At 35.3% G+C, this 19037-nt stretch overlaps 1 protein-coding gene across 1 annotated transcript; it reads left to right on the top strand.

Moving 5' to 3' along the window:
• Positions 1–18379, top strand: RpS20 (ribosomal protein S20). Its single transcript, XM_081758633.1, has 4 exons — positions 1–159; positions 4785–4881; positions 14171–14370; positions 18264–18379. The coding sequence occupies exons 1-4, from the start codon at positions 157–159 to the stop codon at positions 18318–18320; spliced, it is 357 nt and encodes a 118-aa protein (XP_081614759.1). The 5' UTR covers positions 1–156; the 3' UTR covers positions 18321–18379.
• Positions 18380–19037: the final 658 nt, after the last annotated feature.

Genomic DNA, 19037 nt, shown 5'->3' with positions numbered 1-19037 from the left:
TTATGACCTTGCAACACTTACTCCACGTTCTTATTCTACACGGAAGAAGAAGAAACCTTCTTATACACGTGTTTGTGCATTCTGGTTCAGCGCTGATCACTTCCTTAGGGAAAGGGAATTGATTATCTCGACCAGAATAAGAGATAAAACGTAAAAATGGTGAGTACAAATAGTTAACACATTAATAAGAACTAGTTTAGCTAGTTTGGAAATCATTACTTATTATTTTAAAGGCGCGTCCTTAGTGTCCGATTGCGCCATGTGATACCTCCTGGTTGTGAGCGCTGTACAGTAACGATATGATGGTAAATAATTCGACCGCAAAAACAAATTAGTAAAAGCGTTCGTAGTTTAGTTTAGATAACGGAAAGATGCTGAAAAATCTCTTGAAAGCCAACATTTACTGTATACTTGGAGAATATGTTAGCATGCATATGGTTTTTAAGTACAATGACTTCCGGAACGTAATACATTTTAGCTACAAACTCAAAAATTTACATAGATGCTTGGTTGCTGATTTACTTTTTGGAAGATTTAAACGTGAAATTCAATACATTTTCATGAGAAGACATAAAGTATACGTCCAAAGTTGGACGTCCGTTTCCAGGAAAATTTATAAAATTTACAGGGAAAATACGGATGATTTGATCGTTTGTGTGCTTGATAATATATAAGGATCTCGGGAAGTTATTTATTTGTTATATATAAGCGCTTATAAACATGGGACTATTCGGCGAGCGGAGGAAACTACTTCGCGCAAGGTAACGGAATAGTTGCATTGTGGGAAATGAATGAATGAACATTATCAATTATCAACATGGCGGGTAATTAGGTCCAAGGGTACCTCTGTTCTAGATTCTAACAATTTCCTCACCTCGCGATGTAACAAAAGGGAGCCCAAAGTCAGAAAAAAACTAGAAATTCAAAATTATAAATAAATTTTAGTAGCTTTAATTAAGATTTTGGTAGAAAATTATCGGAATCCAACTTTGGAAAAAATGCCCATATTTATAGTTTTCTGCACGCGGTAGGAAAAGTAATGCAGCTATATTTTAGGTTTACAAGTGTAGAGTGCTAATGTAAAATCATTATAAGTGCTGTACGACGGGTAAAATGAGTGTATTACATACTATTTTCTACCAACGATGTGTATATTTCTACACAATATACAGAAGCTGTATTCTATGTTTAGAAGTAGAGCGCTACAGGATGAAACTAAGTGCTATGGAAACTTGTATCAGCACCAAAACCAGCTTTTTTTTTTTTTTCACTGTTGCTTCCGCTATACCAACCATCGCTAACGTGCCTGCGTTCTTCGGACAACAACACGCTGTCGCACAGGCACACCAGCTTCCTCCTACCCTGACTCGATTAAATAGCATTCGTGCTTTTTAGTGGGCACTTAGTACAGGTTGGTTTGCAGTGTTTTTTGCACTGTAGTTTTCATATATGCATCCGGCATTATACTAAGATTCTAAAAGAATTGTACTTTTTCAACAATTAGCTACTAGTGATGGCCTCGTCCAATTTTATCTGTGCCAAGTGAGATATTTTCATGTTGCTCAGTGTGAAGAAAGGAAAACAAAATTATTTTTAAAAAGATGTGGGCAAGTCTTTACTTTGGCCAAACTTCGTATCGTATCAGTTCAAATGTAACAAAACTTGAAATACATAAATAATAGATGAAACTACAGCAAGAACCTTCATACTTTCATAACTTAAAAAAAAATAAAAAGGGGGGGGGCAAGCCTTCCTAACCCCATTACAGTTTAAAAAATTTCAGAATTTCAGTGGAAAATTCAGAACTATATACTTCAAATAATAGCAAATGAAACCGAATAAATATTTTACAATTACGGAAAAAATAAAAAGTAAATATCTTGTATTTCAGTGCTGTGTGTACAGTTCTATGCAGCATGCCTCATGAATAATTTTGCCCAATGCTATGAGCGGAAAAAATTTCCTATTCCATAAATAATATCCAAACTGCAACATCGTCCCTTCTGACCCACGCGTGCAGCTCAAACTCGTCTTCAAATGTCACCAAAGATTCTCAGTAGTTATGCGTATATGCCCCGATTAAAAGATTGCACTACATAAATTGAAGATCACTACATAAAGTAATGCATTCTGTTATTAAAAAGACTACATATTAGGTGTTAACAAATAGTAAAAGGAAGATAGTAGATTTATATTGGATTTACAACACATGCAGCTGCCTGTGCGGTAGAGAAGTATGCGAACTGTTGTTGAAATTGGTATATCTTGTCCATCATCGTTCTATTTTATTCAAAGTACATACATAAATCCATACTTTAGACCAGTGGCATAGCGAACGAGGTAAACCGCATGAGCCTATTCCGTTTTAGTCATCGTAGGTTTTTTGCCAGTATTGGCAGGTTACTTGCCCCAACTGAAAAACTTCCATCCTCCACGGTCTTCCGTCAACCTCTTCGTCTTCACGTACGATTTTTCTGTTTTTAATATCGTCCATTGACAGTCTCCTCCTCTCTCTCCCTATCTTTCCTGCCATCATACCCTCTTCCACGTTCCTCATGATACATTTCCTTCTTAGCCAATGCCCCAACCAGTTTCTCTTATAATATCTAAAATTCTTTTCTCCCCTAACATTCCTAACACCCTTTCATTCAATTTCCGCTCAACCCAACTAATTCTCTCCATTCTTCTCCATACGCACATTTCAAAAGCTTCTGGTTGTTTTTAATTATTTTTCCGTAATGTCCATGTTTCTGGTTCAATACTCTACACAAACTATCTTACAAGTCTTTTTCTCAACTCTTGTTCAAGGTCGCACAAAATAGTATTTCCTAAAGGCTTCTTTTGCCATTCCTATCCTTGCTTTTATTTTACGTTCACATTTCATATCACTAATATTATCACCTAGGTATCGAAACTAGTCAACTCTTCTGTTTCTTCCTTCCTAATTTTATAGTTGACATTGACCACTTCGTTCCAGCTACCATTTTTTTTCTTCTAACAATTTATTTTCTTCAGATTCCATAACAAGCGCCATATCATGTACAAACTGTATACATCTAACCATTCTATCTCCTACTGAAATGCCGTCTTTTTATTATTGTTGTTGTTATTATTATTATTTAACTATCTCCTAGATAGTCCCTGACGACTCCCCTCCTGTCTTTTCCTTCCTATTCTAACATTTACTTGTTAGTTCATATATGTTTCTTATGAGTCTTCGATCTTTAAATTCCAACCCAATCTTCTTTATAATTACCAACAATTCCCAGTTCAACGGCAGGGTTGGCTGGTTTAAACCAGCTGTTTTTTTTTAAACCAACTGGTTTAAACCAAAAAACGAAAAATGTTCGTAAAAGTGTGTTTGTTAAATCTTAATGAACACACATTTGTGGGTTATCACGTTTCACTCCCGTATATTATTCGTATTATATTCAAACCTAAATTCCCCATTCATTACTCAAAAAGATTATGCTACAAAAGCAACTTTTTTTTTTTTTTTTTTTTTTTTTGCTAAGTTTATAAATGTTTGTTTTGCGATTTTTTTGTAGTTGTTATTGTTATGTAAATGCAATCAAACATTCTAAATATTGTTTCGTTTCAATGTTTACTATTGATAAAATACATCGAAATGCCGTACTTTGTGTGTGTGTGTGTGGGGGGGGGGGGGTCATACAGTCCCCACGAGAGGCATTTAGTGAAATGAGAAGTATCTATTTATGTATAAATGAGTCTGAGCCAAAGTAAACTCAAATAATTTGCATCTTTATTCACTTTTCTTACTGATATGCAAATTAAGTCGTATTTCTTTAATTTGGACCAATAAAAGTCGTTGTTAACTAACTTGAACTAAATTAGTTCTTCTGCACTCCGTAGTACTTTGAAACTGCCCATATATAATTCTGTATAATGGTTTCACTTGTGCAACTGTTTATCTTTTTGTCCTTCTGAAATGACTCTTGACAATTATATTAAGAAGCATGTAAAGATCAGTACAACGTATTTTTATCAGGATTCCTTCGTGAGTGAGTCGGCAGACGTATCGCATTTGTGGCCAATTAGTCCTGGTTCCGAGTTCAAATGGAGGACAATTTCTCTCGGATGTAACTCGAGAAGCAGTTTTTATTCCGCTTTAAGCTTATGTGACCCCTTTCAGCATAACCCGGCTGTTGCATAATAACATCAAGGCGAAACAAACTTATTTCTGTCCATATATGATATGAATATGTAGAGCATTGGCAGCCTTCATTTCCAAAAACTGCTTAGATAAGTACCTCATCTAATGATCGATAGTTTGCCATATAAAGCTCATAATGCCATTTACAGTATATTAACCGTTCTGGAGTTACGGAAACACTGGTACGGTTTGCAGCATTGCTTCAAATTATGTAATTCGAGACCTTGTGAATTTAGCTTCCAAAACTAATATTGAGATATTATAGGCAAAAGAAAAGCAACAACCCTTTTGAAAAGTTTTCACAAATATGCTGTTTTAAGCAATATAGCAATTTTTACAAATTTTTTCCCATGTTTTCGGAACTGTTTGAGGTATCAAGTTGCTATAATCAACATTATTTTCTTTGTTCAATACCGTTTACATAATTGGATGTAATACTGATCGAAGCACTTTTCTTGTTTAGTTTCTAGATAGTTCCTAGGGCGTACTATACTTTGTTGTAGGTATGAGCTTTCTCTTATAAATGCCAAGGTGAAAGAAACTGTGTTGTAAATTTTATTGTAACATTGTAAATTTTCTAAGTGTAAAATTACTTTTCACGTTGTTTCAGTCGTTCAAGGATACCGAGAAGCCTGGCATTGAAGCTACGCTTATTCACAGAATAAGAATCACTTTAACATCTCGTAATGTCAGAAGTTTAGAGAAAGGTAAGTTCATTTTGTAACGTTTTAGAAAATTAGAGCTAGGAACTTTATTAGTTTTTGCTATTGGCATTTTCTAAATAGAAGAGTTAATTTTGTACCATATCAGCAAAGCTTACAATTCACTCTTTTTCAGATTTTATCCTATTAGATACTGCCATTTCGAAATGAGAATATTAATAACGATCTAGGCACTGAACTGACTTTACTTAAATCTTAATCTGATACTTGTTGGGCGATTAAATCAACAGTGGAGCAAGTACGATTATTCTGTGATCGCTCTTATTAAACAGGAATGCATTAAAAAATGTAAAGGTAGTAATTGTATAAATTCTGTTTCTAGTCTTATGTAACAGTGATTTTTGAAGGATAGACCCTTCCCGCTTGTTTGGTGACTAGCGCACTTGGTAAACGGATTCCTGGTTGGAGAGGCTTAAAGTTTGAAACACTTTACGGTGGTTCGGATTCTGCCGTAAACTGTAAGGCTAGCATTTATCGTAGCAGATGTGCTGCCAAAAATCTCATACAATATTCTATGGCATTAATAGTATTGTGTTTTTACACGATAACATTTTGATAAGCATCTTGGGACGTAGCAAACAAATCACTGGAGAAGAGTGCAATTATGGTTCCGAAACTAAAGCGTGAAGTAGCTAAAGCTGTAGTGGTTGTAACAAGTTCTCGCCGGTTATGTTAAAAAACTGAAACCACAAAGGAGTATGTGGGCAAAGAATTGGTTGTTGCGGAAGAATGACAATACCGTATTTCAGTTCTTTCTATGGTAGAGAAAGAACTGAAGCCTGAGGATCCTATTGCATTCAAGAATTTCCTGCGTATGGATAATGAAAGCCTTCGAAAAGTTCTTTGTATAAACATGAATGCTTCTCATATTTTTCATTCAGCATCTCTACTCCAACTCATTCTTCTTTAATACAATTCAATTTCCCACACAAAACAAGAGCATGGATGTTTGGCACAAAATCCTTCGCTTCCTTTTAACACACCACGACGCTGCAATCGGACCGGAAATGCTGGGGAAAATGCTGCGAAATTGAGCAGATTCTATCGACAAGAAATGCCATAGAATATGCCATTATATGTGAAATGCTATTGAACTTGCTACCGTAGATATACCATAAATGCTTCCATCTAAAACTAGCCTAAGTCCACGCCTCATATAGCCTTGGCTCTAAACTTGAACGATCCAACTAAAGGATTAGTGATAAAGATTATTTTTAAAGCAATATTTTCTTAATTTAGGTACTAGTCCTTTCGGTATGTGGGAGTGGGATGTTCGTTTTGGTTGAAGGCTTATTCTGATCCATTTGCCTAACATGGCTATGGAGCAGTGATATTGGTTGGCTATGTATTCCATCCATGGAGTTGAAAAGCATATGGAAAACTGAAAATTATAGCCGGAGTACAGGGGTAGATTAAGAATTATTATTAGGGATGCCGCATCCTTCGTCGGAAGGCCAATTGGATTGGACATATCTTTCGAAGAAAGTGTTTTGTTCATAACGCTATAAAGGGAAAGATGGAAGGAAAGAGAGAAGTAGGAAGAACAACTTAAACTGACCGATGATTTGATAACAAGCAAATTTTAGGAGTTAAGAGGAACGTGAAGATTGAGACACATTTCCAGATCGGGGGCTAAGGAAAAGAAAAGAAAGAAAAAAAAAATACTCGTTAGTCCCAGGACCTGCAAATATACAGAATTCTTAAGAACTACCGCATACACGAACCGACAAATGTAAGAAATTGGAACTTTTGTTTCAGTATTGCAATAGTATGCTGTGAATTTTCAAATCCGTCGATTTACAACTGGGATATCTTGGGGTTTTATTATTATTATTATTTTTATTATTATTATTATTATTATTATTATTATTATTATTATTATTATTATTATTTGGTACCCTTCTTATTATAAATTCATATAATTTTCTTTGTTTAAATAGTATTTGCTCAGTAATTTATTTATTTATAATATGACAGTCCATTTAAGTACTAAAACGTGCAACATTTAATGCGGGACTAGTATTGTAAGCCAATCGATAGATACGCATGAATGTTGTGGGTTAATCCGATTATGCTTACGTCTTTATAACAGTGAAGGTATAAGGAATCATGGTACCATTATCATATACTGTATGGCGCAGAACGTCTAAAATTCTGAACCTTTTTTATTTTGACTGCAAAGAACACTACCTTTTTTTTACTCGTTAGCCCTAGGAACACCAAGGTATTTTTGGGTTACATGGAAGACACCAACTGGGGAAGGGGGGCTCTGAGGCCCACAGCGTAAAAGTCATTATTTCTCACGGAAAATAATTTATCTTGTCTGATATGAACTTGGGATGTATATTTTTATTCTCTATTATTACTAGGTTTCTAAGTACATTGTTGCCAACTACATGTGTATAACTGTTTGTTACCATTTTTTATTTGTCAGTAGCTATGACCTATTTACTTTGTTTGTGTAGATCTATCAAACAGATCAATAGCGACTTAGTACAGCGCAGTATGTGTACAAGGGCGGCTTCTAAAACATTTCGTTGGTGGTGTAGTAAGATGGGGTAGAATGGGGAAGAGGGGTATATTTCAGTATTCGAATGGATTCAGGATTAATCTTTTATAAATCCATCCCCGTTATCCTTGGAATTTCGAAATTCTTTCAAATTTTGTTTCCGCGAAAAGATAATGTGAGGAACGTTCATTGGACACTATAGGGAATGTCACCAGAGAAGCAGTGTTACCAATACAACATAAGTTACAATTTTTCTAGTAGCACAATGTCAGGTTTTGGCACCTATGGAATGAACATGTAAAACGTAAGTAAACAAGCTGCTACTTGTCTGTCAGTTTTGTAAACTAACACCACTGCTCCCATTTGTTCCATTTGCATTATCAAATAAGTTGTTCGAATCACTGTGTCTTTTGCATCAAAATCTGACAGGGTTATTACCACCTTGCTGTGTTCGAGCTCAATACCTTCTAGGTCAGATTCATTTAAAAGTTCTTTCTCAATTGAACTTTGGCGAAGAGCACGATTTTGTATTGTTCCAATGCTGCTGCAGATTCCCACATACAGTCTCAGTCACAGAATAACGAACTTACAAATTTCTATGAAATATATCTTCAGTCAGTGTTGCTCGTAAATTCTATGATTAAAAATACTTCATAACACCAGAGGTGCAGCAGCATAGTTCTTTCCAATCACTATTGAAACTTCATTCTCTCTCCTTATATATATAGTGACATATTTAGGTGTTAGCAAGAATAATAGCTCAGTGCCCCTTATGTTGTAATACCGAAATTATTTCAAAGGAAAATAAGATAAAGAGCCAAAACACTGAAATATAACAGTTATCGTATACGGTGAATAGCCCCGTAGAATTGCCAACGGGGGGGGGGGGGGGGGCGCTGAGGCTCATAACACTTTATTTATAAATAGAAAAACAAAACACTAAAAACTAAGCAAGTACCTTTTATGATGCATAGGGTCAAGCTTGACATATCTTATTTTCAGATTTTTTATGCAATTAGAAATGTTACAAAATGTAACAAAAATAATTTGTAGGCCTCCGAGTCTCCCCCCCCTCCCCCCCTTGATGTTCTTAGGGTTAAGTACATATATTGAGTTCTTTACTATTATATTGAACGAATACTCCTTGAATGGCTTGTGCGATTCAGCTATATAATAAATTAACAGTCTGAGATAGTTTTACTGAAAGGTTGAGGGGGAAAAAAATACGCGAGAAAAATTGTAAAGCAATGTAGCATTTAGTAGATAGATACCGGCAGCCACACTAGTGTAAAAAGTACGCGTTACCACTTTCTTTTCAACTCACGGAGGTAGAATATGCAAATACTGGGAAGAGATTTCCCAAGGTTTAATGTTCAGTAATCGAGACGTACGGTTCGTTGAAGAAAATGTACCGAAGGCTAGTGTAATACTTAGTGAATGATGCATTTTACAAGTGTTTTTTAATCTGTGACAATCGCTGTGTATATTTTCTTTGTAAAACACTGCAGTTACATTACTAGATATAAACTTGCACATGCCGGTATTCCTGCGATGTAAAAGTTCTATTTTATAGTCAAAGACTCCAAGTCCTTGAAAAACACACATGTATGAAGGGGAAATCCGGTTGATAGGAAAACGTAAAATTATTTTCTTTGAAATGTAGCTCGGCATGTAGGTTTATATTATGGTTAGAAGGCTGAGAAAGTAAATGACCTAAACTTAAATAAGCACTTTTTATCGTAAGTAATATTACAAATAAGTAGCAGATCTCTACCCGCAAGCTGAAGAAATCTATTTCCTAATCGTTTTCATCTAAACAATTTTCTGCATTATTAATCAGTTGCATTCTTTTTCGCTCTTTTTTTCCTTCCATTAAACGTAAGACGAGCATTTTGCCCATAACTCATTCAGCATCATCGCTAACCATAAAAGGAATGAAATTAGTCTAACCACAAGAAAGTCCTTCACTCTTTCTTAGACTATGTGATCAAAAGAATGGTTATAAGGAATATACATTTAAGAATTCCTCGTAGAGAAGTATTGAGGATTAAGGAGAATATTAAGTGATACGAAGTGTTCAAGATGTACAAAAGTACAAGAGATCCAATAAGTTCTTTATTTATTCGTGAGGGTTTACAATCTGTGAAGCTGTGGGGATTAAGCCTTTCAGAGGGTTAAAAGGTCGGATTGGTTGTATGTTCGTATAAATACTCAATAATTCAAATAAAATGAGTTAAGCCAGTTTATTGCTGTGTTATGTAGGCTTAAATTCTCTCTTTAAGTATTCCTCATTAAGCAGCAGTATGCGGATGCAATATAGTCGTGGTAGCACGACTGATTGTAGAGAACTTAGAAAACTGCCTTATTTACACTTCTCGACAAGTTACGAAAATCCTCTAGCATCAACTCTGTGTGTAGATCGAACAAAATGTAGAAAATGGGACAATATCGTATTCTGTCTTTGAGTATATCAGTCTGTAGTCTTACGTGCAACTGCGTTGGAACCAGTCGACGAAAATAAACTGCACGGTGTAAATCTGCTTTTGGGACCTGGAGAAATATAGTCACTTTACACACAGATGAGGTTCTCTTGACACGCATTGTTCAGTGCGCTGCGTTTGGGATTCGTATTGTGAGATTATGTCCCGCTGAGTATTCAGCATATTCTTGTAGAGTGTAGAATATACTCACAAGAAATTTTTAGACTGCCTAGTGTTAATGGATGATGTTGATTTTATTGAGTATTAAAGATGTATACATGTTGTAGGATTAGCAAGCCTTCTTGTACCTGTTATTTGGATTTATTTCTTGTAGTATTACTTCTAACGTTGAACATCTCTTCTACTGCTGCGTGGGGTCCTTGATTCGATCACCGCTCACACCAAGTAAACTTTGTGGTGGACAAACCCCTTGAGTTTTTTGGAGGTTCTCCCTTTCCTCCCACTTCATTCCTCGCGGTATTCTACTACAGCACACATTTTAAGACGCTACAAAAGTAGGAATAGTGATCAAGGCAGCCTTCATTCTACCACAGCTGGATGCAGAGTGATCTACCGCGCACGTCTGCGGAAAGATGGTAGCGCTGCCCCTACTATATCACACCTAGTAACCAATCGGAGGTTAATTTCCTAATGTGCCTCGTATATTTATTATACCAGCTGAATCAAAAGTATGAGACCATATGCTAAATTGGTTAAGGCGCGGGGATTGAAAATATAATATTTGTTGACTTTTGTGTTATTTAAATCAGTTGCAGTTGAGTTTTTAATAAAAGAACGGAATAAAACTTAAATAATGCTCCTTAATTGATAAACTACGGGGGTTTCAAATTTCTTAAGTGATGTTAGATTAAAAGGGGATTCAGGAATTCCCGATAGTTATGTTGTTTTCTGCAAGATGTTTCTTACGTGATAGTTACTTAGTATCAGTACAATATTGTTCACCGAACATTAATAGCGGGTGCGTTCACCGTAATCTTGCGAATTTAATTCACAATGATTGGGCGAAACAAGGATAATGTTTGGTACTATTAATATATTTTTAAGCGTCTTAGGAAACAACCAAATTATAACGTGCAGTGCAGAGTATATTATTATTTTGCAAATTGCAATAATTTGTATTGCGTAACGTAGCGAGTATTGTTATACAAAATTAAATATTGCTGCCACAGTTCGATTAAGCTCACTTTAGTTACCGCCAAAACTTGCTACGATAATTATTTCAAGTAATGAAACATTTCTGGTTCCATTAATACACTGTATTTACTTAGTACTTATCATATCTTCGCTTTAATTTCTATACACATCCATCGAAGATGGCGTCCAGGGTTATTCTATCTCTAACAGCTTAAATGTACAAGTATGGCCACGAAAGTGTTATGTACCGGACAATGTGTTGTAACTTATGTTGTCAAAACAACAAAATTAACAAACATTAAAATCTATCTACTGTAATGTAAAGAGTCTGTTTAAAAAAGTTGTTGTAATATTATATAATTTTTTTTCTTCAGTTTTGTAGGTATAGCCAGTTAACATAAAAATTCTTTTCTGAATAAATAAATAAACTAAGACAACTACATCGTTGCAGTATGTAGCCTTTTATTTATGAATTTAATAATACATTTTTAAACTTTTTCATCATAATTTTCTAATAATCAAGATCTTATGCATTAAAACTGTAAAATTACCCATAATAAACTTACCGGCATGAAGAGTACATGACTATAAATACTTGATTTCAAGTTATCTGAACTTCGTATGACAGATAAGAGCACAATGTGTAAGATATTTTAGTAGTAAAATGTCTGTAATTTAAAGTTGCTACCTTTTAAATATTGTGAATTTTTCTTTCTGTTTATTAACAAGTAGCTGAAATGCCCGTTTTAGCATGAAAAGAATAAACTTGTTGGAAATATTTGAAAGATACATTTAAATCCCTCTAGGATGCATATTTGAATACAAATAAAGTAATTGTCATCAAAAATTTATTTCAAATAGTGCAGCTGTTGTTTGCGAAAAATTTACCGCGCTCCTAGCCATAGGAAACTTGTTGCAAAGTGTGCGACTAATGATAAACACCTACGACGGCGTAATTGCTAACTTAAACGATTAAACTGTTTTTAGCGCACATGTCGAATTATTTTTACTAAAGATTTTATATACAATTCCATCTCTAAAATGAGAGGATCGTGAAATACTCAATTTTTGGCGTACCTGTTTAACCCTCCTTTCCCCTTAGGATACGCATTTTAATGAAAGTGACCCGGCTGGAGTCTGCTGCCTTGTGAGAAAATTCATTTCAAACAGTTCAGCTGTTTTTTGTGATAGAGAACTGCGATGTTATTTAATATATTAAGAACAGAAATTACCTGCCCCTCACCTCAGACAAGCGAAATTTTCGAAATCACTTGGACGTGTATCCACTTATTTCTCATCAAGAGTTTATATACGAAGTTGCATTGCCCGAACGTGGAAGGCTCATGAGATACTCTAGCCTAGGCATACATTTTAAACACCCCTCCTCGTGATACGCAAATACGAAAGTGACATAAAATCTCGGTTCGTGCATTTTTTCACTTTCTATTCATTGAATTCGCACCTGTAGAGGAGCGAGTGTGATTTGAAATTATTTATTCTATTTATTGCGAACATGAGAACGAATTGGAACAAACTTGATGCCTTCCATGAACGTGAAAAATACAAAACAATTGTACGAGCTAATACATCACTTTGGGTATTTTAGGCCGATCAAATATGATGATTATTAGAGGTTTGCGCAAATGCGCGTCTCCGCGATTATCCGCATCAGTGCTTTACCTTTCTGTGGATATATTTGACATTTCTTTTCGGGTGGTAGATATAATTATGGATGAATGCGAAAGAATTTTTGTGAACAATTTTCGTAGCCCTATCATTTACTACTTGTAATTGTCCTTTGGTGGCAAATAACAGTGAGGAAAATGTGTTCCGATAGGGTTCCAAAAGGCTGTAGTAAGTATGAAGTGATTTTAGGCGAGTTTGAGGTGGATTGTTCTTCAAAGATCCTTTATACCTGTTTTACTTATGAACAAAACACACATGCCTTCTGATTGTGAGTAATGATTTTAAAAATAATAATAATAAAAAAAATAGCTATGTTCTCGAGAGGTATTTAACAGGTGCTGGGTTAAAAACTGTAATTGGATCAAAAGATCCAATATATTTCAATCAAAAATTTTCTTGTAAGCCTTATATCTGAAGAACTACATATAGTGTAGCCAAATCCAAATTATCCCTTAACCCAGTATGATGTACTTATTCCCTAGAAAATACAAAAACTCAATTTAGGGGCCGTTCAAATTTTTGTGGCCCCTGATTCAGAAACTAATTTCCATGGGCAATCTTTTGATCCATTGTTTAGATCATTCTAAAATTCTTGTTTCCTTGACAGAACGGTATTTGAAAGATATTGAAAGTGCGTATTTTTTCTTAGTGTCTGTGTGATTTTTCCTTTTTTTTTTTTTTTTTTATTACGTAGTTTACTTACAGAAGGAAGTAATTTTATATAACGTTGATATTAAAGGCATGATTCACAAAACTACAAGGAACTGATTTTCGTTTCACTTTGTATCAGGAACTGTTTTTAAACTCATAATTGTTGTAAAAACAAATACTTTTGTTAATTCACCTATGTGCGAATGCGGTTAGAAATGTTACGGTGCAATTGATACTTATATTGGTACAGACCTCCATTAGCCATGACTACGTGAACAGTAAAGTATTTTGTATAATTCAAATATATAGAACCAGAATCCAAAATTAACGTCGATCAGGGTCAGTTGGAAATAATGCATTGACATTTCATAGAAGTTGTGCTGTACAAAATGTACAAATAAATACGCGACAGTTTATTTCAGATGGTCTGTGCAGTCAACTCTGGCAGGCATATACATGCACGTGCCTAGAATTACGGATTAAATTTGATAGATAGGAATTTAAATCCCGTAGTTAAAACCAAATTCTTACCTAAAAGTTTCCCCTATAGAAGGTAGTCTTCCAGGAAGTAGGCAGAAAATAGTAAGTTACGTGAAACAGGTAAAATCAGTAATTTTATAAGCGGTAGATATTTTTGAAACTGCCGTTATTCAAGGCAGACCAACCTAATAAGTTCCCTCGAGTCGAGTTTTTTTAATTATGATCTTACTACATGAAATCCCAAGATTTTGAGTACTCTGTAATAATAGCTTGTCTGTTTGATGGATACTTATATTGGGATTTTCTTTTCCAGTTTGTTCAGATCTCATAAATGGCGCGAAGAAGCAGAATCTTCGTGTTAAGGGACCAGTCCGTATGCCTACGAAGATTTTGAGGATAACCACCAGGAAGACTCCTTGCGGTGAAGGATCCAAAACTTGGGACAGATTTCAGATGAGAATACATAAGAGAGTCATCGATCTTCACAGCCCGTCTGAAATTGTGAAACAAATCGTATCCTTTCAACAGAAAATGAACTTTGTATGTAGAGATTTTCAATATTGCTGATTTTTTTTTTTTTTTTTCCTTTTTCTCCTTCAGTCAAGAAAATAAACGATAACTGTGTAGGCCGGTTGGTCGACTTAAGCCATTCACGAGTTGCGTTGCAGGGAATTGTGGAATCTTAAGCTTACCAGGTAGATAAGGATTAAACAGTTGATCTTTACAGTAATTAATGTTGCAGGGATGTTGCTAAAAATTAGTTGGTTCTCTTGGAATATTTTTTCTTGTTTTATTTATTTATTTACAGGGTTGGCTGGTTTAAACCAGCTGGTTTTTTCAAAAAAACCAACTGGTTTAAACCAAAAAACAAAAAATGTTCGTAAAAGTGTAAGTGTTTGTAAAATCTTGATGAACACACATTTGTGGGTTATCACGTTTCACTCCCGTATATTATTCGTATTATATTCAGACCTAAATTCCCCATTCATTACTCAAAAAGATTATACTACAAAAGAAACTTTTTATTTATAAGTTTATAAATGTTTATTTTGTGATTTTTTGTATTGTTATTATTATGTAATTGCAATCGAAGAAAAATTCTAAATATTGTTTCGTTTCAATGTTTACTATTGATAAAATACATCGAAAATGCCCTACTTTTGTGTGTGTGTGGGGGGGGGGGGGGTCATACAGACCTCACGAGAGGCATTTAGTGAAATAAGTATCTTTGGTATCTATTTATGTATAAATGAGTCTGAGCCAAAGTGGACTCAAATAATTCGTATCTTTATTCACTTTTCTTATTGATATGCACCCGGCGGGAGCTCATGTGGTTCGGATTCCACGTTAATCAGTAGGTCCACGTCTCATATAGCCTCGCTGCTGAAAGGGACGCTAAACTTAAATTCAACTCTTATTGATATGCAGATTAAGTCGGTGTATTTCTTTAATTTGGACCAATAAAAGTCGTTATTAACTAACTTGAACTAAATTAGTTCTTCTGTACTCCGTAGTACTTTGAAATTGTTCATATGTAATTCTGTGTAATGGTTTCACTTGTGCAACTGTTTATCTTTTTGTCCTTCTGAAATGACTCTTGACAGAGATCAGTACAACGTTTTTTTTTTTTTTTTTTTTTTTTTATCAGGATTCCTTCGTGAGTGAGTCGGCAGACGTATCGCATTTGTGGCCAATTAGTCCTGGTTCCGAGTTCAAATGGAGGACAATTTCTCTCGGATGTAACTCGAGAAGCGGTTTTTATTCCGCTTTAAGCTTATGTGACCCCTTCCAGCATAACTCGGTTGTCGCATAATAACTTCAAGGCGAAACAAACTTATTTCTGTCCATATATGATAGGAATATATAGAGCAAATTATTTAAACCATAAAACCTGGTTTAAACCAAGAAAACCTGGTTTAAACCAAAAAAACCGGTTTATTTGGATTTTTTAATAAAAACCATGGTTTTTGCCAACCCTGTTTATTTACTTTGTCTTCAGTAAATATATGAAGATTCGTCCTTTGATCATAAAACAGTGCATTACCTAATAATGGTATGTAGGATGGCTCCCTGTTAAAGAAAGACAAGAAAAATGTTAAGTCCCGCAATGAAAATCATACTAATACAAGTATATATAGAGCTAAATTGTCCTGGGCAACCGTCGTGGAAGTCTTGACATTAAATAATTACAGGTTGGCCAACATAAAAGGAACACGGCTGGGTAATACCAGTGCAATTCTAAAAAAATTGACTGGTCGCGATGGCATCGACGCGTTTTCTGATGTGCAGTTGTTTAGCTGCAGTTCTGGTAAACAAGTGGCTTGATGAAGATGGTGTTTTCCGTCTAGCTGCGCATTGTGATAGTGGATGCGGACGGGTCAGTTAAGATCACGCACAAGGGGCCTTCACTTCCAGATACCAAGAAACAAAACCACCTGCGAAACGATATGTTCAGAACCTAGTACAAAAAATACGTCAAACCGTGTCTGTAGCGAATATGAATAGACGGAGATCAAGTGTTGTACGAAAATTGTCCATTATATTCAACAGCGGATAACATGGAGCCCACAAAAGTCTCCCGGGAAACTAGTAACTGAAGAATTCGGACACAGGCACAGGGGTTGTGTACTGTAATTGGTTACTGACAGTAGTTGTGGACGGACGTTTGGACCCTCTGCTGTACTTTATATTCGACAAAGCGTGGTTACATTTATCGTTTACGTGATTGCGCAGAATACGCAACATTGTTCTATAGAGAGGAACCATATGTCCTGCACAAACACTTGCACATGAGAGAAAAAAAAAAATCAGTGTGCAGTTTCAGGAACACTTGTACTGTTCTTTGAATCAACAATGAATAGTGAAGTTTCTTGCATAAATTGTAGTATAGCACAAGAAAGACTCATTCGTACTTCCAACAAGATGGAGTCACATGCCACACTTCGAACAAATCCGTGGCATTGGTGCAAGAACTGTTTGCAGAAGAGCACACTGTAAGCAAGGGGTTACGGTCCCTTCGTTCCCCGAATTTCCCTGTGATTTTTGTTTTTGTGGATGGTTAAAACAGAATGTGTTTGGAAATAGCCCACATACCTAGACTGAGTTCCAGCGGACCATCATTATACCGTCCGGAGGATCACCGATCAAGAGTTACGGTGGTATCAGCCAATATGCTACGTTAGCGGGGTCCACTTTCAGCAGGATCGCTCTAGTATATGTGCAACACGTGCATTGCACGGGGCGGCAAAATCTGTTTGTTGGAAAACACTTCATGAAATTTACTAGGCTGACATTCTATTTGAATACTACATTCATAACTGATGTTTCAGTCCCATTAGTTTCAGGTTACATGGACAGTGCGAAGGCCAATGGTCAAAAAAATCCCAGCATGCATTGCTTGATTTGTCAAATACAAGTAGTCTATTCTCGAAGAGTAGCGAATACCTGTTCCATTTAGTTAGTTATCACAGTATTTATATGAAAATTAGTCTTGTCTTTGTCACAAACAAGTTCCTTATTGAAAATGGAAACATTTTTTTTAACAGGTGTAGGAGAAATAGATAAAAGAGCTAGTTGCACTGGAATTGCAATCTGATATATTGCGATTGAAGCTCGATATTGAATTATGTAAGAAAGATCACAATCTTTCCTCTTTAGGTGTGTTTGCTTTATCTTTCAGTAACATAATAGATTATTATTTAAAGAAAAAAAAACAGACACAACGAGATTATTTGTAGTGTTTAGGCTTCTGAGTACGAGTGCTTTTACTCTCCCTTCGTTGTTCATGAAGCGATAGCGTACGTAGAATTCTGGCTTTCAAGATGTGTTCTTTCTGGGGAAGGGGATAGAGCGGCAAATTGCCTAGGACTGGCCCTGACTTTCAGCATCTCTTGTAATATGCAGGTAAGCAAGTGTGTAAATTTTCCTACTCTTTCGGGCGTTATCCAATATTACCATACCGATCTACTTCTGTGTAGGCCCCCTGTATAAGGAATGTATTCCCCGGTAATACTGTATGTATTAGTCCTTTACACGTAACCTAATTTGTATATGACAGGGGAAGATAATCCTGGATTTCGCAAGTTTAATTGCGGTTTCGAAATTCTATAAACCAAATGTGCAAGAGAAATTTTCCCTGCAAATGTTTCTTTACAGGCAAACCATTAGAATATAGCACCTATTTTATATTTGTTCTATCATTAATGACAGTAAAAGGCTTTTGAATGAATGGAGGTTGGCCTTGTTTTAAAAGTTGAATTAATATTTTATTTATATACTTTTTTCAGAACACTCAATTTATCTATAAAATTTGATAATGTGAAAGAATGTTTGGATGTGTAGAGAACGCAAAATGTGTAGTTGAATTTTATTTACTGTACATGGATTTTCCTTAACATTTTTCTCAGACATCCATCAGTATTGAGCCAGGTGTGGAAGTTGAGGTGACAATTGCTGACGCGTGATAAGTTGGTTCCTTCATATTGTAAAGGATAAGAATAAATAAAATACATATGTAATTAGATTGTTCTCTGTTTCTCTTTATTTTTTTCCAAACCTTACCAGAAGTGACATCACAGACAAGAATAAATAATTCCAGAAATGTTATTGCCAATTATACAAAGGTCAGTCAAAAAGTAACGTACAATCCATTGATGCTAGGTAATGGCAAGCACCAGAGAAATTAAATTTTGTAGTAGAAGAAGCATTTCGTTGCTGCGCCTCGAAGAACCGCTATGTGACATTTTTGTCGAAAATGAGTTATGACCTGCAAATAAACCACAAAGCTGTCAGGCAGCTTCCCTTATGTCATAAGTTAATATTCAATTGTTTCGCCACGATAATGAAAAGTTATATATTGAAATAATCACAGTTATTTCTCATCTTGATCGCATTAATTAATGTATACAAATCCTCTGTGTGCTTGTAAAGGTGCAAAAAGTGCTACGTAAACAGAAATAGTAATATAGTATTGTTGAAGCAAACTACAACAATGTCCAGTGCATAATATATGTAGAACCAATTTTATTACATTTTTCAAGTATTTCCGTGTATTTGGCAAAATTTTAAGAGTTTGGAATGTTTTTTGTTTCTCCTGAAAAGTTGTGGTTTTAACAGATAGCGGTTCTTCGAGGCGCAGCGACGATTTATTCTTTACCATCTAACCTATACAAAATTTTTAT

Source organism: Thermobia domestica, chromosome 5, assembly GCF_964235325.1.
Source record: "Thermobia domestica chromosome 5, izTheDome1.hap1.1, whole genome shotgun sequence".
Classification (NCBI taxonomy): Eukaryota; Metazoa; Arthropoda; class Insecta; order Zygentoma; family Lepismatidae; genus Thermobia; species Thermobia domestica.
The sequence above is the reverse complement of the archived record's forward strand: the minus strand, read 5'-3'. Positions and strand labels throughout refer to the sequence as shown.